Source organism: Rhinoderma darwinii, chromosome 1, assembly GCF_050947455.1.
Source record: "Rhinoderma darwinii isolate aRhiDar2 chromosome 1, aRhiDar2.hap1, whole genome shotgun sequence".
NCBI lineage: Eukaryota > Metazoa > Chordata > Amphibia > Anura > Rhinodermatidae > Rhinoderma > Rhinoderma darwinii.
In genome coordinates, this window is record NC_134687.1 from 525133385 (window position 1) to 525157104 (window position 23720).

Consider the following 23720-nt stretch of genomic DNA (forward strand, 5'->3'; position numbering starts at 1 on the left):
TAATTAAGCTCAATGGGAATATTACAATAAATGACAACATGCAGAGTATTGAAAGATATTGGAATAGAATTGTGTTTGCTATACCACACATACTATGGGTTCACCCATCACAAGGGATCCAGCAAGTCTTGGCTTTTTCATTTAGTTTTATGCTAGCATTGCTCATAAAAATTGCAATTTCTATGACTGAATGTCATCTAAAATGATGTCAATAAGTTTCAAATTCTAAAGTGATTTTTTTCTAGATATAAAATCTGATATCTGAACAATATAGTTAAAGCTCATGAATTATCCAGATTTAGTTATGGCTTAAAATGCTGATGTTACATAGTTACAGTATTACTGTAGTGTTTAGATTCACATTAAAGTGCATACAATACAATGTTTGCATCCTCATATGAAGTCAGCTTCAGAACTACTCCCCTTAGTGATACTGTCCATCATTTGGGTGAGTAAGCCAGCGTGGTCAAAGATTATTTTGCCAAAATGCAGACCATTCCATTTCTATGGAGCTTGCCATAAAAAAAAGGTCAACTACTTCCCTTCACACTGTCATTGAGTTAAAATATAACATTCTGTTTGAATGCAGCTACCACAAGGGGGAGCTCACTACATGTGGATTTATACAGCTCAGATTAAATATGATGAGAGCTGTATAGATCCATATGCAGTGAGCTGAAGCTTAGCAACTTTATTTTGTATGACACACACACGCGCACACACACACACACACACACACACACACACTATATCCACTTATCTGTTGTTGCTATAGAACGTTTTATCCCCATCAACTTTTATTTTTGCTTTTTGGCATGGGGTGAATTCTGACTTTTCCTATGGGGTATGATGATTTCTGTGTATGCCCCTGGTTGCTGTTGAGACATTGAGAACCTCTTTATATTTCCATCTTTTTTATATCAAGCAAGGCAGGGTATCTTAAACATGAGTCTTTCAGGGTATTGTGTGACTATAACTTTCATCACAGGCTATGAGGGCATGTTGAGAGTTGTAGTTTCATAACATCTAGAGAGCCACAGTTTGAAGGCTTCTGGTGTACACAGGGTCGAACTGGCCCACCAGAGAACCAGAGGATCCTCCGATGGGCCCAGGCCCTAACACAATAATGGGCCTTAAAAGTCCAGCAGAAGACAACCCCACGTGGAGCTGTTTGGAGCTAATCACTTGCCACTATGGTCTATTTCTTATGGGATGATTCACAAATAACCTATTAGACCTTATTGATGATGTATCCTATGTGTACAATTATAACAACAAGGACTATGATGAAATGATGAGTGGACATATACATGTTCTATAAAGATGGAGGGTGGGCCCTTAGAATCATCACCTCTGGTGGGCCCAGGGAACCCCAGTCCGACGCTGGGTATACAGCTTGCTTTATTGGTGGGTTTTAGCATCGGATGAAACAGATTTTATTGCTTATAGTAGTGGGGTTTAAAATGATTACTCATATTTTATCATTCTATTATACAAAGCTTTATCATTCCCATTCATTTTCATATTTAATAGTGATATTATTTACTACTCTAATAAACTGTAAGACCATATACTAAAATACAACAGAAGCATGAGTATTATTTCTCTATATCTAAAAAGAATAAGAAGAATGTTATGCTATTACATTGCTGGAAATAGCAATATTTTCTCTTCAACACATCACATTAAAATGCTTTTACTTTTAACCCACTTCCCTCAAATAACTATTTTTGATGTGTAAGTCTGTTTATGCTGCAAACAGGCAGAAATGTTCTTCTACTATCCTTTCCCAGCAAGTTAAATTCCCACTGCAGTGCGCGATCAATACTCAGGTAGAAACAGCAATTGGAGGGATTAAAGCCATAGGCGCTGGGGAAGATGAACACCGGTCTAACCACCGGAGGATCAATGCAGTGCCATGTCACACAGCATGAAGGTGCCCCTCAGTTCACTGTCTCACTTTATCATCCACGTGTCTGGCCCAACTATGCCCAGAGAAGCATTACAGAGCAGACGAATACTGCACTTCTGAGACCGTTACACAACAAAGATCCTTACAGATCAAGATAAGGGCCACACATGTTTACTTTGAAATAGCATTCTTTTCAAAGATGCAGAATGTTGAGTAAAGGTCGATTCTGTCTGCCGCTTAGTAAAAATACAGCTTTATGGAAAGTGCCACAGAAATAAAGACAGCTGCAAAAAAGTTGGACCATAATGAAGCAGACATAGATTACACGTTACCGAGCTTTTTATTTAATTGTAGTGTAATCACTTTAATACATTTTCATTTATTTCTGTATTATAAGCTGAAAGAGGCTTATAACCAATATGTAAAAAGAAGCCGGCACGATGATCAGCTGCTCCGGATTCTCTCACCGCGGACTATCAGCTGTTATCACCAGGGAAAGCTGCGGCCAGTCACACATTTTTAATGCATGACACCATTGTCCAGGTATTGTACAGATGTGCCAGAACGGTTCTCTGTTCTATGACGTCCACATTCGGAGCAAATTATATTTGAGGAGAGAGGTTAAATAGCAATTTACTAATCTAGTGTTGTTCCCATAGTCACTCTATTTAGCCACAGGAGTGTAATAACCAGCAGGGTGGGATTTCCCTCATAGTTTTCCTGCAGGCCCTCCGCAGGCATACAATGAATTATTATAGCCTTTAGTTTTGAGCCCATTCACAAGATGGTATTCTACTGCTGGGTCTATAAGGTGACCGCAGGGAACTATTATCGGCACACTCCTATATGTTAATAGCGAAATATCAGGGAAAATCTATTTAAGGATTTACCTATTATGATCTTTGTAAAGGGATCTGTCAGCTTTCCTGACTTGTATGTTTTAGTAAATACTTGTATTCCTCATGACATAATAATGCTGGTGCACCTTTTAATAATACCCTTCCCTTGTAAATTGGGGGATATCATCCAATCATTGCTGGGAATGGTAACACCCAATTGTCAATTGGCTGAAACGTGTCCAGGAAGAATGATAGAGTAATGACACAATGCAGAGTTCTCAGAAAAGTTGCACCAACATTGTTATTTCATAGGAAATACAAGTATTTAGTAAAATAGACATATCAGGAGAGGTGACAGGTCCTTTTTAAAGTGGCTCCAATATTGGAACTTCACTTTACTCCAACAATACCACCTCCTCAAGAGCAGAGTTATAGAGATCCCATATGCACCACATTCACCGTGGACAGCTTGTCCCAGGAATCGGAGGGTGACATTAGGGTGTGTTAAAAAAAGTTAATATATATTATATAGGAATGTGATAATGTAAATGTACAGATAAATAATTGCTTAAATCATGAGTCCATAATGAAGTCTTTAAATACGGCATATCATCTATAAGGGGTTCTCCGGGACTTTAAGATTGATGGTCTTTCCTTAGGATTGATCATCAATATCAGATCACTGACTCCCGGCACCGCCTCCCATCAGATGACTGAAGTGGAGGCATGAGAGACGCAATGGCCTCTTCATGGTTTACCAGACAGAGCACCAGACACATCTGATGATTCTCTATTATGTGTCTATTGCTGCTCTCCTGGAGTAGAGCTATTTTGCATACTTTTATCCTGGTAGCATTGCCATTAAGACCTTGCCTGCTAGATCTCCACAAGGAGAATCAGTACCTTCCGAGAGCTGCTTCAAAGTCATCTCACTCAGCCAACAAAATCCTTACTGTACTGATGAGGAGGAATAACTCTGAAACAGTACTGTCTACAGATGGGTGTCTCTGGTTTGACTATTAACCCGAGTTGTGTTCAAGGACTCTATAAAGCTATTGACAAACAGGGTAGTCACCTATAAGTGGCACTAGAGAGACCGTTTTCTTCCTTCTGGAGGAGAGCTGTTTTGTATATTTTTTTTCAGGAACCATTGCTGTCATGACTGTATATCCGCAAGGAGAATCAGTACCTTCCAAGAGCTGCTGCTCTTCATTTATTGTTCATGCCTGCAAGCACCCTACCTTTATCTGAAAAAGATTGGAAACTGCAGGGGCCACCATTTGAAATGAAACCTGGTTTGTAAAATATCATTTAGACATTAGACTTTTCTGTTTTATGTAACTCTATAGAAAACATACTATAAAAAATTCTTACAATGGAAGGTCATTTAAATCAACCAATTCTCCATCAAACTACTGTTTGGGCATTGATTTCCGTGGCTCCCTCCTGCCATGAAATTTGATGAGCCACAAGCACAATGATTCCCAATACAAATATTTAATGCTGCGTCACGTTTTCTACCACAGAATGTTACATTTGTTGATTTTTAAATTTTTAAATTTCATCTCCGACTGAAAAGTGAAACGGAGGCGTAAATGTATAGATACCACCAAAGTGATAACTTGGATTCCATATAACTTTTTCCAGCAGAATCCTTCTTGGACTAGAAAGTTTAAGCTGTTGTCACAGTTGACAGGAATCTGAACGGGTCATTGCCTTGAGTGACATATGGTGTCTCTCTGATGAATTCCCTCAATCCTAAGAATAATATTGATGTGAATTGAGCTGCCTGTAGGTATCGTGTACTCCGTGCCCTTCAGAGGAAAAGAAATGTTAGATTTAATGTAACAAATTCTCTTTTCTTACCTTCATTATTGCGTAGATTAGAAAGAAGATATAACTGGTTAGCATAAAAGAACTCCCGGGTCATTGTTTTTGCATCCACTGTTGTTAGTTCTACTTTGTCCTGGAGACCCCAAAATGTTGTTTCCGGTCCATATAATCAATTATTAATATTATTATTTGGCATGAAGTTGACTATAACTCCTACAAAAATTAAAATAGTTAACTCAAGAATGTTGTGTAATCTGTTTGACAGTAGTAAATCTAGATTATTATACCTACATGTAATCAAATGACACATAAAAAAGGAATGAAGAAACTGGAAATTAAACAGATAGCTCCTAACGTAGCTTATTGTTGGCCCTCTCCTCATGGGAAAGGAGGAGGATTCCCCCAGTTACAGACCCCCTGGTACTCCCCAACCCTCTAGTCCATCTCTACTAAAAAAAATGTGGCCTTTATGTGTACACATGAAAAAAATCTACTCCTCATGAAGAAGTTAAACAATAGCACACAAGCATTCTATGCGCCACCTTGGCACATTTTTGGCATGTACGTGTTTCCTTGATTTATAGCAGTTATGGTCGGAGTAACTTTTAAGCTATATTTATAAAATGTTTTTGGTTTTTTTCAAAAGCAGCACTACGCCTTATCCAATACAAAATGTAATATTGTAACAGTCTGTGATATTAGATACATTTGTCGCAATACAAACTGCAAAAAAAAAAAAAATGCCAGAAAAATAATAAGACTGCCCTAGAATTTATCCATGTGAGCCATTGCCTTGCACATAAAATGAAGGTCTCACCTCTGTTTCAGTCTGTGTAATTCCTGTTCAGTGTATTCGTTGAGATTCACCTTGGCGCTGCAAACTCTTGTTTGACTTAGTAATTCCAAGTCTGATCTCTTTGCATTGAACTTACCTAATTTCATTCAACTGTGTAATTATGATGGAAGTGGGCCAATCCCAGGCAGAAGTTTGGGCACAACCTTTTTGGAGTTTTGTTCCACTAGACTGGGTGAAGGAGGAAGGTTACAAGTAATAAGCTTCTCTGGCTGATTTGTAATGAACTAGTTATAAATGGGCCGCGTTTCATTGCTGCAGCCCTAGATTACAAAGCGGCTTTAAGTAAGTGCATGCGACCACATCTTATTTTGATCAGCTTTAACAGAGCTATGGCTTGTAATTATCATAATCTAACAATTAGCCTGGCATCTTTCTCAGTGTTTAATTACCCTGATAAACTGTAATTGAATAGCGAACTTAAAACAAGCTAAAAAACAACAACTTTTCTGCCTTCTCCAGGTAGGATCACTGCATCATTGTCCTCAGTTGTATTGCGTAGACACAATATTGCCTATCGCATTCCCCTGTTTTACATTCTACTAGGATTTCACCATCAGTGCTTGACCTTGACTATTAATCTTAGTGTTAGCGGAGCTTCTACACATCGCTCAGGTTGTAGCATATGTGCAAATCAAACTAGGAAGAACAAACAGATTTAAATTTGCATGTAATGAGGGTAATGTACCAAGGAGTATGCAAGTTCGTGATTATTTTTCCTACCACCTTATTTATCAGTCTTCATTTTTTATTAATCATAATCCGGATGTTCCTGTCATTATTAATAGCTCCAAATCACATTATTTCTATTTGTTTACACGTATTGTGATTTTTATTCACTTCATCCGTGTATCTGAATGTATTTATATATTTATTCACATACACGGATTAGTGAGTTTATTTTTGAGATGTAGTGCAAGTGAAAGGGGATGAGCTGCTCAACTATTCCAATTTACTGCTGCCCTTTATCTATGAGAAGGTAAAAGCAGACGTCTGATAGGTTGCAGTTATCAAAGGGCAATTATTATTGTAAATCTGCAGCTAAAAATTGTAGGTATGTCAGACCCTGGTATTTTGTCATGCATTAAGCAGCGCTGCAGCAGCTGTGTGGATTAACCATATCTGCATCTCTGACCAATGTAAGGTATTTCCACGCTGTTATTATGCAGAACACTGGTCTTGCCCCATTGGTTGTACCTATCCCCCTTCCATCAATTTTGAAAAAGGGACACCAAAGGGTGGGGAAAGTAAGATTTGGGGGTTGCTGGCCTGTACAAACAGAAGCTGAAACTGAAAGGTTTGATGATGTTGTCTTTAAAGCGAGAGAACAAGAGAGAGAAAAAGAAAAAGAGAGACATACGCTCCTTGTGGCCACCCCCTTCCCCGCTATATATTCAGAATTTTTCTAATAAGGTATTTGTAAATAGTTTTTCTAAATGAGAAAACCCCGTTAAATTCTTGTGGTCACCGATTTTAATTGTTTTTGAAAGCTAAGAGAACAAGCAAAAACAGAATTCAAGCTCTTATATGAATCATGAATGTAATACATAGTAGTGGTTTTTAGGGTTGCATCATAATTAAAATTGAATGGCACTCTTTTAAATGAAAAATGGAAAAAAACGCTACACACGTTTCAGGTCTTAAAAAAGATGGGTAGCTTTATTCACCAAAACATTGCAACGTTTCAACCCTAATGTGGGTCTTCCTCAAGCTTAAGAAAGACCCACATTAAGGTTGAAAAGTTTTGGCGAATAAAACTACCCATCTTTTTTTAGTGCTGCAGTCTTTCTGTTTTTCTTTTAGTAGGGTGGAGCTGGAGGGACTGACACTGCGTGCCCCGTGCATATACTATCTGAGGAACCCATTTTCCATATATTGGGAATCCTGGTGTTCTGCCGATCTCTACATTCTACACTTTTGAATGAGTTCAACCACATTTTGGTATCCTTTAAAGATCAATTCTATAAAATAAAAATAACAAAAACCCTCCTCAGGTTTGGTCAAATTCGTTCCAACATAATAAATGTTATTGTTCTAGATATTGCTGGATACTGGTGCCAGAAAGCACCCGATAGATTTTAGACATCATTGGCATCTAAGGACCCAATCACAACACTGACTGACTCAAACATTCCGGACAATCATTTTATGGGTCATGCCGTTTTACTTTAATATAGACGCTGGCTGCCATATATGAGCAGAATTATTGTAAATCACAATCTGCATGTCCACGGGAACACAATGTAAAAATGAATGCTATTAAACAAAAGCAGAAATTTGATATTTGAAATATTCTGCATATTGTACCCATATGATTAGATTTAAGAATCTTTGGTGAACTAATATATGAATTCATAGAATATACAAAGTTATGATTATAAAAGAAGCCATTAACTATCACCATTGAAATATTTCATATTCTGCATTTCTATAGTTAACTAGGGGAGAGAGAAAAGCGAAATGATTATTCCAATCTGGTTAAGATTTGTATAATTGAAAACATAATATACCCTACGTGCAAATTGCAATGGATGCAAATAAATGCACAAAACCTGCATACCTTATATTGGATTTATTTAAATATAAAGGATACATCAATGAAGAAGTAGATACAATTCTTGCTATAAACAAGTGTCTGGCTAATGATTTACATATAGATGAGGTCTTTTCATGTGAACTAGTAATTATTTAGAATCTGTCAGAAACTGATGCACACATATAAATACCACTTGCATATTGCTTAGTTGTCGTATCCTAATAATCAAATGGTCTAAAAAATACATCAGGATATTTCATTATGATGTTACCCCCAAGGTGTAAAGCCAGTTTAAGCACTTGACTTTTGATATACTTTTTAGTAGTTGTTTTAATATAAACTATGTCATCCTTAGGTCTCATGCACTTGGCTAATGCGCCCCCTGCCTCCATGCAGCACCGTACACTCCCCTAAGAGCAATGCAGAAAAGAATACCCCTGTAATACGTCATGTCATGCAACATGCCATATTTTCTTACTTACAGATTTCTGTGAGAGATGTATTAGATTTTTATATGGATCCTATTGTCCTTCAATGTTATCACATGATATATTCTTATTATTTAGTCTTTTATTCTGCATTATATTAAATGTTCACCGCGTTTCAGCAAACGTAGCATAAATTAATAATACGAATAAAGCGAATAAAATGAACTTTGTAATATATATTTCTAAAGAAAAAAAAATGCCTTTTTCTCTACGTATGAACCACTTCTCCCCCTCCACCCTGCCTCTTGCACTTATTATACACTCTCAATTCACTACTATAATTCATCTTAAGAGACAATATGGATTGTCAGCTCACTGTGGGGTCAGGTTACATGCTGCCCGTAGAAATCTATGAGCTAGAGGAAGGAGAGTGAGAGACAGAGGCAGAGACACTGCTGCAGCTTTATAGTAAGTGTTCTTTCTCACCCCAGTGCTGGATTCACAGCTACACTGCTCATTACTGCTGTATAATCTCCATGCTTCTGAGGCTGTGCTGCAGAACGAAAGGAGTGCAATGTATAGGAAACATCATAGCAGTCAGACTCTGCCCCCTAACTCAGAGAAAACTGAGAATTAGAGGTAGAGCATACAGAGAAAAAAACTGGTAAAAAAATGTTATATACAAGTCATATATGTAGCAGTGCTTGCAGAAGTAGTAACTGTCATGGGGAGTGAGCGGAGTCTAAAGGTTAACTAGGTTTTTACCTTTTAAACTCCATATGGAGACGTGGACTTGGCTGCTAGTATTCCCAAGTTGCTATGCCCAGATTAGTCTCCCTTAGCAACGTCCGACTTTGTCACTTTTGCAATATGGCCGCCACAACAAAAAAAATCAAATATCTCTGTGAAAAAATAAAACATAATTATCACTCTAACTTCTGATTCACTAATATAAGACAATTTAAAGTTTAAGATTCAACAAGTTTAACCAACTGGTTATACAGACTAGCATTAATTTTTGTAAGGTCACTCATAGGCATATAAAATTATCTGTCAGCTGAAAATTAAATGGCAGGTACCCCTGTTAGCAAATATGGTCGACTTGGCCTGTCTTTTATCTTGGAGAAGTACAGCAGATAGGAAAACTGTAAACTGTGTAATTCAAGGATCCCGCAGCCATAGAAATTGACAGGAACCAAAATTGTATCCACAGTCTATTAGCATTTTACAATTTTAATGTTTTCAACATTCTTATCACATTCACGAGCCATTAGCCCACATCTCACTATTAGAATATTACATAGGATAGTACATTTACTCAGTTGACTTTTATATGGCAAGCTTAGATTAATCATGAATTAATATTTCTATACATTTATTGAAGAATGCAGTATTTGTTTTTTCTTTTATGTTACTTTGGCTTGTCTATGTCCATTGGGCATAAAATTAGATTCTGATGGTACACTTTCCACTTGTTGGTTGCTTGAAAACTACCTTTCTTACTTTAGATAGGAATATTAATTGTGTTATAGAATTTGATATGCTTTTCTCAATAGCCAGATGCTATGGAGATGTCCTGAATACAGATTTTAATTTACCAGATCTTAATGAGTATTGTAACTGAGACAGAAAGTTAAATGGAATTACTATGACCTTGAGATCATGCTGATAAAAGCACAAAGATCATCTTGCAATGAATAAGATGTTCCTTGTACAGTATTATATAAGGCTGTGCTTGTTTTACCAAGCACCTCATTTAAACGATTTAGCTTCTTATTAATCATAATTAGATTGTGATTATTTCTTTTACTGAAATTCATATGATTAAAATAATTTTTTCCATCCTCCGTTATGTAAAATTGGACACACTTATCCAGCGTCTTATTTATAGCTCATTCCATGTATTTAGTAACAAAGACAAAGTAATACTATTACAGGCCGTAATAGACCATTTTTGTTTTGTGGTTAAACAATCCAGATTGAGGCCTCCCACAGACCGGAGTATTGTACCCATGTTTAACTGTCCGTATTCTGGATATAACACGTAGGCCTTCCATGCTTCTACTGTTCGGTGGTGATTAAGTTTGATTCAGTAAAAATGTTGGGGGTCCAGGCGTTACATACATTGCCTGAAATAGGCCTACAGTCCAATTAAAGTAATTTACATACAAGGTAACCCGGATTCTTAGCTTGAACAGTAGATTTAGTATGCACATAGGCATAGAATAATAAGAGTGCGGTTGGATGCAGTGCCGGCTCCAGATTTTAACATGGACCCTTGGTCAATAGAGTCGCAATGGGCCCAACCTCTTTCATCCACCAAGTATACGATACAACAATAATGGCGCCAGTCACGTTTTTGTCATGGTTTTTGCTGCGTTATTTTGTGTTTTTTTTAGTAAAAATTACATTAATATATTTTTTGTCCTTTATTACCAAAACCCCCTCCCCCCAAGAAAGCCACGTGTAAAAATACCCTACGAAGGAGAGAGGCAGCTGTATGCCGCAAAGTTTGTGTTTCATAGTCATAACAGACAAAACATTTTTATTTTTATGTAGCAATAGCTGTCTGAGGGCTTGTTTTTTTGTGAGACAAGTTGTAGATTTTTAGGCTCCATTTTGCCATACAAATAAGTAAGCAATTCATTTATATGTGTTTTTTTTTTGCATTTAACCCATAATAAAAGTTATTTGTGCCATTTTTAATTATGGCATTTACTGATCACTATAAATAAAGTTTTTACTGCATTCTTTGGATTATAACCGTTACGGGGATACCAAATATGTCTGTTATGTACTTTTTTGTGTTGTTTTTTTAAATATAGTATATTAAAAATATGTGTTTGTTGTAATTGTTTTTGTGCTGTTATATTTGAGTTATTTTACAAAAAAAAAATATATTTTTTATATTTGATTTTTTTTTCCACCTATAATGTGCTGACCTATAAGTACTGTATATATATTTTTATACACTAGCACATTATGCCTGTGACTTAGACATTGGGTAGTGAGTGGCTTTTAACAATTTCTGCTGTCATTATTAAGAATAATGACCTTTATATTAGTCTCTGTTTTTTGTTGGAGAATGGTAGGATAACTTTTACTTTTACCATAACATGAAACTTATTTCAGCTATAATAAATTGTAATATAATCTCATTATTTTAGTATTAAAATGATCCATTTTATATAATTTTATAATAGTTTTATTTGATATACCGGCTGCAAATCGTTTTAGACTGAATTATTTTCATTTAAAAATGTTAATCTATCTTTTAATTATATATGCAAAGGAAAAGTCTAGTATAGTTATGAATAATTTTATGAGAATTTGATTAATGAGCCATTCTGTCTGTTGAATGAGCAAATATCTAGGAAGGCTACATTTCTTCCACTTCTAGCAGCTGTAGAGGGTAAAGGTCAGTCAATGAACATTTACTTTATGTATTACTAACTTCCACCTGTGGATCCAAGAAACTCAAAACTTCCTTTCACTAGTCTTTAATACCTGATGGAGCTTAATAATACGTCTGTGAAACTGTATTATCAAAGCGTCGTAAAAGTCACAACCCCCCCCCCCCCCCCAAAGAAAAAAAAAGAAAATAGCATTTATTTTTTTTATATGTCTATATCATTAACATTTATTTGCTTATTTTAAAATAAAAAGCACTTTAGATGGCACAAATATGTTAGAAAGAATTTAAGGCTACAGAAAGCCTTATGTAATGGACGCGGCGTTCAAGCGCCTGCACATGCCGTTACGGCTGAAATTACGGGGATGTTTTCAGGCTGAAACATCCCCGTAATTTCAGCCGTCACGGACGCCCTCGTGTGAACATACCCTTACTCATGGAAGTTGAAATTATAACTATGACGTGTTCTTATGTTAAGAATATGGTCACTAGAAAAATTCTAAAAAAGTTGCATTCGCCCAGATGCCGTTGTTTCCCCTTATATTCCCCATATATTCTGTGGGCACAATCTACATGTACAACTTCTACTCTAGTCAACCCTATACACAATGTAGCTCTACACTAGCCTTGTACTGTTGTTGGGCCAAAGTCACAACTGTCATAACTTGATATTTTCTTAGAGAATCAAAAAGTTTCAAGAAAGTCTATTGTTTAACGGCATATTGAGCGCTGCTGTTAATAGTAAAGTGCCTAATATAATTTAGATAAATATTAAAACTTGTTGGTTATTTTTAGAGAAAATAAAAATATGAAACACCTTACCGTTCCATAGGCCCAGTGATGGTCGGATTTCTCACCAAAAGATTTTGATGATGTATTTGGCTGTGGCAGTTTAAGGCCAGCTTTAATCTTGTTACCATCTGGTGAAACATGCTGAAAAAAATATTTCTTGAGTAATCCTGTAGCTGTTGTATATGATTAAATACATTTGGGGCTGTATTTCTTGGGACACTTTTAGTGTATTTTTTTTACTACAGGACTTTGGAAGTTTTTTGGAACAAATTTTCATATTCAATAAGGACTTTTCAAAAGCAGAACAGCAAAAAGAAATATTATACTGTTTTACAGATGTCAACTTTCAAGCTGAAGCTTGCCATGACCTCTTTTTAATCTTTGTTTACACTTCTGGTTCATCAATGTGACTGCTAGTGGAAGAAGATCAATTAGTTGATAGCGAAGGAGGTCACTGAGCAAGGGTTATTGTATCATCAATATAATGTGATAGATTGAGCAGCTGCTGTGAACCGTGGATTAGATGTAATATATAATTTTGAGTTTCAGAGGTTCCACTAATAAGCTTTATGTTTCATTAATCTGAAGATGAACTTTGATCACATTATATATTTTCAAGAATAGCAAATACAAAGTATGCACTTCTACAGAATACACTGTAAACATAAAAGGTAGAGAATTCTGACATAAACACACTGACAAAAAAGATTTACTTTGTTTCATTAAACAAAAAGTTTACAAAATTCCTACTCTAGCAGAACCCATGACATATGTGTATATATATATATATGTATATATATATATATATATATATATATATATACATAAAATGTAATAATTATATAAGATATAATTTTAAACTGATATGTGTGATTGTATAATGTTAGTTGTTGTGTAAGGGCTCATTCAGACGAGCGTGTATCTTGTCCATGTGACGGTCATTAATACAACGTCTGTCACACGGACTCATGTATTTCAATGATGCCGTTCACACGACTGTTGTTTCAACGGAGCGTGGGAATGGTCCGTGAAAAAATAGGACATGTCTTATTTTCCTTCGTGTCACGCATCCCTCCATAAACTCTAGTCTATGGGGGAGCAGTGACAACGCATCCCGCACGGGTGTACCGTGGATGTGAAAAACTGCATGATAAATATTGACTAGGTATAGCTCGACTATTTTCAGGGCATTTATTAGTCCTTTAGTCTTCATAATGAATATTGACTAGGTATAGTTTAACTATTTCCAGGGCATTGCTTAGAAATAGGTGTCTCAGTACACTGGTGGCACCACCGAATCTATGTAATCCTGTGGATTCTGTGAGTTTCATGGTATATTGCTGATAACACAACATCATTGCTTCAGCACCGATGCCTAAGGGAGGAAGATGTCTTTATGTCTCAAGCACAGGGTCCTTAACATGGCAGTTTTCCAGAGAAGAGGGAGAACGGCAGGGAACTTTTTTATTTCTATTGTCCCTAGTTTGTTTTATGATCTCCAATAGAAATATAAAAAACATATGTCATTGTATAAGTCAGGAAATGCCCCCTCCTCTGAATAATTGTGCTTATCTACTTACCTTGTACTATTATACTATATATTGTTCAGAATTTAATGATACCTACCAGTCTCTTAAATGCCATGCAGTGCTGGACCCACATTTGTGTCGAGAGGAGTCGATTTATTTGATTTTGTATTTAATTGCTACACAATCTGCCTACTCTTTCATCCATAAATGATCACAATAACCCAAATACATTAATTCGACAAATTAAATTAATTAAACTGACAAGATTTGAAATGACCTTCCAAATATTTCATGCATCTTTCTGATTACTAAACCATTCTTTCTACAAATGACCAGTCTGTCTTTGCTGAAATATATATTTCATGTAATTTTTCTCTTCACAAAGCCTTGGGTGGGCTTTAAATTTCAATCCTAATTTATCATTCATAGCACAGTGGTGTCAAATGTCACAAAAATGACACTTGCAAATTCTCTGGTATAGCATGTCGGAAAATGCTTTATAATAATTAAAGAGAGAACCCATTTGGGCTAGACTACCTAAGGCTACAACAATCGTCTGGCTCTTGTTCAGAGCTGTCAGGTTAGCACGAGCGCTATTAATTCATATCCCAGAATCCTTTTATCATAAAGCTGCAGATTCTTTTCTGTGTAGTTTGGCAGTGAAACTGCATTGCTTTTACGTTTCTTGTAAATGCTGTACAAAACTTTGTATATGTCTTAAAAATAAGTGCCAGCAATGTGTAACTGTATAAATACGGCTCCCCTGATGTCATAAATCATACTAAATAGTTAGACCCTGGCTTATTGCAGAAGTAGCCATACCTAACCTTAGTACTGTATTTATTAGTTATTATCATTGACAATTATTCAAATATGATACTTTTGAAGAATACATAATGTTTGCTGTATCAGTCTACACCATATTTTTAGAGGGCCGTGCTTATCTCCTTTCACCCTACGCCAAATATATGCTTCATATGACTAGTTATTGCTTTAGTTTCTATTATTACAATTTTTTTTATTACATTTGTATTGCTAATAAATAACAATGAAGTTAGAAATGATCTTGCTCACGGACATAATTGAAAGTTCACTTGAATTTTACCTCTTATGTGTCATTTCATCCATAAACTCCCCCTACCACAAGAATGAGGGTACACTTGCATTGTAGTCCCGTTGATATCAATCGAATCTTTGTCAACATAACTTAGAGATATGGAAAACTCTCATTAATGCTTGACTTGATTTGTCAATATAGTGCTGTAACCCCTTCATTCAAGCAGTCCATGGAGGTATCAGCTTAAAGAGGCTCTGTCACCACATAAGTGCCCTATCTCCTACATAAGGAGATGGGCGCTACAATGTAGATGACAGCAGTGCTTTTTATTTTTTAAAAATGATCTGTTTTCACCACTTTATTAGCGATTTTAGATTTATGCTAATAAATTGCTTAATGCCCAAGTGGGCGTATTTTTACTTTAGACCAAGTGGGCGTTGTACAGAGGAGTGTATGACGCTGACTAATCAGCATCATGCACTCCTCTCCATTCATTTACTCAGCGCATAGGGATCCTGCTAGATCCTTATGTGCTATCTTATACTAACACATTAACAATACTGAAGTGTTTAAACAGTGAATAGACATTCCACGGGATGTCTATTCACAATCTCTGCACTTCGTTACTCTGTCTGTGGTAGTTACAGCAGAGGAAGCGTAATCTCGCGAGATTACGTGGTAAATGACAGGTTACAACGAGATCACGCTTCCTCTGCTGTAACTACCATAGAAAGAGTAACGAAGTGCAGAGATTGTGAATAGACATCCCGTGGAATGTCTATTCACTGTTTAAACACTTCAGTATTGTTAATGTGTTAGTATAAGACAGCACATAAGGATCTAACAGGACCCCTATGTGCTGAGTAAAGAATGGAGAGGAGTGCATGATGCTGATTGGTCAGTGTCATACACTCCCCTGTACAACGCCCACTTGATCTAAAGTAAAAACACGCCCACTTGGGCATTAAGCAACTCATTAGCATAAATCTAAAATCGCTAGTAAAGTGGTGAAAACAGATCGTTTTAAAAAAAAAAAAAAAGCATTACTGTCACCTACATTATAGCGCCGATCTCCTTATATAGGAGATAGGGCACTTATAATGTGGTGACAGAGCCTCTTTAAGGGGTCCCTACTGATCCTATTCATGACACACCTCAATGACATGGCGGTAGATAGATAAGGGTGAATCTCCACATTCATTTTAAAATTTCAATATATATTTTAAAGCTTCTAGTATATACTATTCAAAGCTATACATCCACAAGCCGCTTACAAGTTTAACATTATTTTTATTTCTTCCTGTAATGGCAGGTTCATGAGAGGCGACTACAACATTGACGTCTGTATCAATGACTATCTAGATGTTTTCTGCCCTCATTATGAAGACTCCGTGCCCGAAGATAGAACTGAAAGATACGTTTTATTCATGGTGAATATTGATGGCTACAGCTCCTGTGATCACACATCCAAAGGCTTCAAAAGATGGGAGTGCAATCGACCCCACTCTTCCAATGGGCCTCTAAAGTTTTCAGAAAAGTTCCAACTCTTCACTCCCTTCTCATTAGGATTTGAATTTAGACCAGGAAGAGAATATTACTATATATGTAAGTACATTTTATTCTATCTTATTTATCTTTTGACAAGATCCATGAGTTTATACTGTTCCAGGTCTTAGGAAATACCTGTGTCTTTGTTATAAGAATTACAACACTGGAAAACTGGACTTGGTTTAATTACTAAACAGTTTTTTTTTTCCTTTTAATAGAAATTTCAATATGAAATCTTGATGCACATAGTGAAATGGGTCTTGGAGCAGATGAAGGACCATGCCATGATATTCATAATAACCTTAGAAGTGCCATGGTTCCTTCTCATGGCGTTCTTAAAGATGCATTACTTCACTTTAAGAGGTTGTCTTTGTCTAGAAAATCCATTTCTAAATAACCTACTAGGGAATTCTGAGTTTATACAGGGGGTCCCCCATTCAGGACCCACCTGTATTAGTCAGTGAGTAGAGCACCTCCAAAAAACTACATCCTGGAGGACCTAGCACTATTTATGGCTGAAAGCTCAGCTACTATCGTTCTTTTTGCTATTAGTTTAGCAATAAAAATAATGCATTGGTCTCATTCCACCAAACATTTGTATCACATCTGTGATACTGAGCTAAATTAAACCACATTGATATCAAACCGACAACTGGATTAACAGACATCAGGCCATAGTGACACAATTTGCATTTTTTGGAGCAATTATTTTAATGATAGATAGATAGATAGATAGATAGATAGATAGATAGATAGATAGATAGATAGATAGATAGATAGATAGATGATAGATAGATAGATAGATAGATAGATAGATAGATAGATAGATAGATAGATGGATAGATAGATAGATAGATAGATAGATAGATAGATAGATAGATAGATAGATAGATATGAGATAGATAGATAGATATTAGATAGATGATAGATAGATAGATAGATAGATAGATAGATAGATAGATAGATAGATAGATAGATAGATAGATAGATAGATAGATAGATAGATAGTAGATAGATATGAGATAGATAGATGGATATGAGATAGATAGATAGATAGATAGATAGATAGATAGATAGATACTGTATGTTCTCATAAGCACAAAAAGAACAGCATTGTAGGTGACATCCAAAAACGATTTAAAGTGTAGAAAGTATTACTGGTTCTTATTTATGTCTGGAACGCTTCAAGTGAGAAGTTTTATAGAAAACACAGCGTACAATACTTTTCTGTGGCGTATGGTTTTTGTTCTCCACACTTATAAATAGGCCCTTAACTTCTTAAACTGCAGAATAAAAAATGGACCATTGAGACACATCTGTATTAACCGGCTGCAAAATCCGTTTACTACTAGAATGACACAGGTTGTGAGAATGTGGTTTCACTCCTGTAAATAAAGCCGGTATAAGAGGCCCAGGATGGATGGATGAGAAATGTTACAAGCAAATCTCTCAAAATATGGATATTCATGAACGCAGACAAAGCTCAATATAAAAGCCTAAGGAAACAAATTTTAGCCGGTGGAGCGAACGCTATTTGTGCCGAGTAACTGAAATCTTGAACGTTTCAATTTAATTCTAATTCCATTTTTGATGTTCCGGAGTATTCATTTATAAGTCAGCGGAGGTGTTTTAGTTACAAAGGCTGCTTTATATATCATTTATAGGAGAACTATTAAAAGCGCTATACAAAAGCCCCTTTGCTGAGTGAAATGAATGTTTCATCAATTACCTGTAGCCCTTATATCCTCTTTGAAGATCCAGACGGCCTTACAGAACCCCTGATTTCATAATCTACATTGATGTCCACATCTCTAATGACCTTCACTAACTAATTATGACAAGATATCGATGGAGATAGTTATTTTGATCCCCATCAATAATCCCTATGACGACGCTGTTCAGTGGAATCTAAAGATTGGAAACGTTGTCGCAGGGACCATAGGAGAGCCCAGTTCTACAAGGCAGTCCGGATCTTCAAAATAGGATGTCCGGCAGTGAAAGTGGGGAATAAAATATGATTTTTACCTTAGAAGTACACTGTATACTAGTTTACCAGTTCTAATTCAATTACAGTTACTTCTATTCACATTTTATGTTTTCTTACCTAAACTTTTATAAGTAACTATTATCAAAATGTCTTTAGAATCCGTTAATAATATCAAGAGCACCACAGAAAGATTGGAATGGGCCACAATATGAGATTCATTCAGCCAATTGGGTAGCGGAATGTTTTCTGCAATCTGACTACTTTCTCTAGGAGGCGAAAGGAAAGAGAAATCATACCGTCTTCCCTTTGCCTTGCAGGTTGCTAAACGTTAGTTGACAAAATGGAAGTAAATGGACGTAGTTTAATAGTTAACTTACTGAGTGAGTTATTCCATATGGAGTTGTATTGTTCTTTCTATCACTTTCTATGGATAGATAGATGGATGGATGGATGGATGGATGGATGGATGGATGGATGGATGGATGGATAGATAGATAGATAGATAGATAGATAGATAGATAGATAGATAGATAGATAGATAGATAGATAGATGATAGATAGATATGAGATAGATAGATAGATAGATAGATAGATAGATGATAGATGGATATGAGATAGATAGATAGATAGATAGATAGATAGATAGATATGAGATAGATAGATAGATAGATAGATAGATAGATAGATAGATAGATAGATAGATAGATAGATAGATAGATAGATAGATATTAGATAGATAGATAGATATGAGATAGAGTTATATTGGATGATTGACCAGGGGATCTGTCACTAGTTTAGTAATCTTCTAGCTAATCTTAATAGGCGCTGTCACACTGATAATACTAGTGAAAATTGTGTCCCAATACAATTATTATTTGAAAAGTTATGAGCTTTTTACTAAATATGCAAATGAGGCTATACTATACTCTGACGCTGTCCTATCAGCATGAAGCTGCTTCACACATTGTGAGAGATTGGGGCTGAAGGGAAGGGGGATCTATTCAAATAGCCATATCTCCGGCTCTGGACCACCTAGAACAGTTGTTCTGGTGGCATATGAAAGGTGAGATTTTAATCTTTCATATGGCGCCAGAATCTAGCTGTGAAACAACCGGAGGTATCACGAGTTGAAAACACAGTCGGGAATGTAAACTGTATAATATATAATCACGCTGTGTTGCTGGGCTGGTAGGAGGAGAACTGTATTGGACAGCGTCATACAGGAAACATTACACTGCCCAGAGTGAAAAGAAAGCGTCACCTCCCATTTGGCAAGTGAAGCCAAATTAGCATATTTAGAAAATGCACATAACTTTGCAAATAATAAACGTTTTAAAAAAATAATTACACTGTAGTTATTAGCATCATCGCGCCTATTAGATTAGCTAGGAGATAGGGTAATAATAAACTAGTGACAGATCCTCTTGAAGTAAGGCTAATCTTTTTTCTCCAGTAAGGGATTTAGTTTGCAAGGTCTTGCATATTGTAATTTAAACTTGTGTGATTGTTCAGTAGAAAGAATGCGCTTTCAGTTGAATCACACATGAACTCTGCTCTCGATTGCAGAGAAGAAACCATACTTTGTATTAAAATGACACACAGACCATATTTTTATGATACATTGGTAAAGTTTAAGAACTGTATCTAATGTATGGGGAATTAAAACTCACTTCAGCTTGGTCCTTGTTTCCTGGCAAGCTGTGGCCTCTGATTTTGACCTGGGGAATCACAATGATCCGGAGCTTTCTGAGTGATAACATGCTTCTCATTACCAAGCAGGAGGTCTTTTCATCTCCTTGTCTGACATGACACGAGTGACCCAGAGCTCTACACAGTCCAAGGACGGGAGTTCACTTGTCATTGCGACTAGCATGTCAGACATGGTGAAAAGGTTAACTGAGCAGACAATTTAAACATCAAGTCAAGTTACAGGGTAGCTGAACTAACATACTTAAGTTTTACTTTTTGGCTTGGAGGTACCGCTCTATGGGGTCAATAATGTAGAACAACACCGCTGTCTTTATGTGTGCAGATGTGGTAACTTTTACAGAGCAGCCTTCACTCCATCAATACCTGTATTATCTATCTGATGAGGAAAAACTCCAAAATGTATCTGTGATGCTCAATATTGCATGATATGACAACTGCATCTGATTTCATTGAATTAATTTAGTTGTTTTTTTGCAGTAGCTTCACTATAGGTGCCCATACACATTAGATGAACGTCCATTAACTCCACTGATTTCAGCGGGACCGGCTGACCATCTAATGTGTATTGGAGTGTCCCGACTTTCCCGTGCTGGCTCAATCATGTTGGATTTTAACAAATCAATACTGTTTACAGATGAATTCCTCTGGTTTCTGATACCAGCATCATGTTTCATGGCCTTAAAGGGGGTTTACAGCCACTAAAAATTGACCCATCAGCTATTAATGGCCCATCCTGAGGATAAGCCATCAATTTTTAGTGGCTGGAAAACCCCAGGTCCTGCATCGTGTCAGACGAGCGAGGACACATCGGCACCAGAGGCTACAGTTGATTCTGCAGCAGCATCAGCGTTTGCAGGTAAGTAGCTACATCGACTTACCTGCAAACGCCGATGCTGCTGCAGAATCATCTGTAGCCTCTGGTGCCGATGTGGCCGACACGATGCAGGACCTGTGAGTGACGTCACAGATCTGCACTGCCAGAAGCTGGGCGTTGTGAAGAGAAGTGGATGACACTTCTATACACAATGCCCAGCTAGTAAAAGAAGTAAAAACGCCCCGATGTACGCACATAATACACGCCCAGTTGTACTTTTACTTTAAACACGCCCAGTTGTACTTTAGAAAGCCTCATTTACATAAATATAAAAATGGTCATAACTTGGCCAAAAATGCTTGTTTTTTAAAAATAAAAACGTTACTGTAATCTACATTGCAGCGCCGATCTGCTGCAATAGGAGATAGGGGTTTCAAAATCTGGTGACAGAGCCTCTTTAAACGCCTTATGGACGCAGTTTTAGCCTTCAGGACGCAGCCCCATTTTTTAAATGTGACATGTTCCTCTTTATGAGTCAATAATTTTGGAATGCTTTTACGTATCCAAGCGATTCTGAGATTGTTTTCTCGTGACACATTGTACTTTGCTAGTGGTAAAATTCAATTACATTCTGTCTTGATTTGTAAAAAACACCAAAATTTATAGAAAATTATTTGAATTTGTATGCTTGTAAGATAGATATTCATACCACACAAAATAGTTACTAACTCATATTTGCCAAACATCCACTTTATGTTGAAGGTTTATAAGTCGAGCAGCAATTTTTCACATTTTCAGCAAAATTTCCAAAACCTAGTTTTTTTTAAAGGACCAATTCAGTTCTGAAGTGGTTTTGAGGGACTTATATATTAGAAGCACCCATAAATTGACCCATTTTATAGACTCCATCCCTCAAAGTATTCAAAACAACATTTAGGCAGTTTGTTAACCCTTTAGGTGTTTTACCGGAGTCAAAGAAACATGGGGTGAAAAATTTAAAATAATTTTTTTTTTTAGATAATCAATTGTAACCCTGTTTTTTTGTGTATCACAGCAAATGTTAACAGAAAAATGCAACTCAATAATTATTACTTAGTGTGCAGTTTTAAAAAAATATCCCACGTATGGCCCTAGTGTACAATGTATCTGAAATATAGGCCTCAGACATGAAGGAGCACCTTTTAGATTTTGGGCCCCTCCTTTTGTTAGGATATTTTACAGGTACAATTATGGTTTTGCAGAGGGCTTGATGTGCCAATATATGAGAAAATTCTATTTTCGAAACTACACTCCTCAAGGTATTCATCTAGTGGTATAGTGAGCATTTTGACCCCACAGGTTTTTCAGGAACTTTATTAGAATTGAGCCGTAAAAAGAAATATTTTTTTTTCCAATAAGGGGTTATTCATATGAGGTCAGAAGATTCAGGGGCCACTTTAGTGGCAGTCCTGGGATGCCTTCTCCGGGAGTTTTCTTCACTATCACTAGACTATGAAGCGAATAACAAATAAGGTGTGTCACCCTCACTAGCTGTGGCAGTTTTAGCGGTAACAAAGGTGTATGCCTCCTTGTCAGTAAACACTCTGCGGGACATTTTAAAAATGTATAAACGGGCGTACAATTTGAGTACCAAAATTAATGAGGTGATCACAAGGGTATACAAGAAGGGTTATGGCGTAAAGTGATCACGGAGTTGATCACAGGGACATTATCACAGAGGGTGGTGATGATGTGGAGGTGAAGGGGGGATCACAGGCAGATGCTGGGGTTATCAGGCATATAATGTGGGTGATCAGGTAGTAAATCAGACTTTTTTTTTTTTTTTTTTACAATAAATCAACTGAAAATTGTTAAAATGCTGCTCTCCTCTCTCCAGCACCCGCTCCAACAGCCTCTCTGAACCAAATGTGACAGAGCTCGGCTATTAATATAAACCTTTTTTTTTGTAGCAACCTCTAACTCTGGCACATTCTATTCTGTTACCTTCTTATGTCTATAGGATATAAGTTGATTTTACCATCATTAAGAAGCTTTAACTAATACAATAAAAATTGAGTAAAGAAACAAATTTGAAATTATTTTTGCAATTATAATAACTTTAAACTATTTTTCCCTTATTACTTATTCTTAGAGAAGGGAAAAGAATTGGCAACTTTGCATATGGTTTCATTTAGCTCATAAAATCCCCTTGTGGTCTTCCAGATGGAATTATACTTTCCTCCAAGATTGCCACCTGCGTAAAGCGCATGCTGTCTATTACCTTTGGTAGCAGAAATTAAGATCATTAGGCAAAATATTATTACTGTTTTGAAGCCCTTATTTTCTGTCTTTAATGTTACATCTCCATATTGACATCATACAGTGTGATATAAACTCAAGTGGGAACCAGTACCTGCAGATGCTTCCAAGCCGGAGTGCTGCGACTTGCTGCTTCATTAAGTTCTAACTTCCTCTGCTTGCCTAACATCAT

At 36.5% G+C, this 23720-nt stretch overlaps 1 protein-coding gene across 5 annotated transcripts in view; it reads left to right on the forward strand.

The window, feature by feature from the left end:
• The window catches only part of EFNA5 (ephrin A5), a 388616-nt gene that overhangs the window by 283900 nt on the left and 80996 nt on the right, over positions 1-23720 (forward strand). For all 5 annotated transcript variants that reach the window (XM_075854835.1, XM_075854832.1, XM_075854836.1 and 2 more), the window contains one exon: positions 16504-16796. In XM_075854835.1, coding sequence (XP_075710950.1) covers positions 16504-16796 — 293 coding nt within the window. The remainder of the gene's footprint in view (positions 1-16503; positions 16797-23720) is intronic.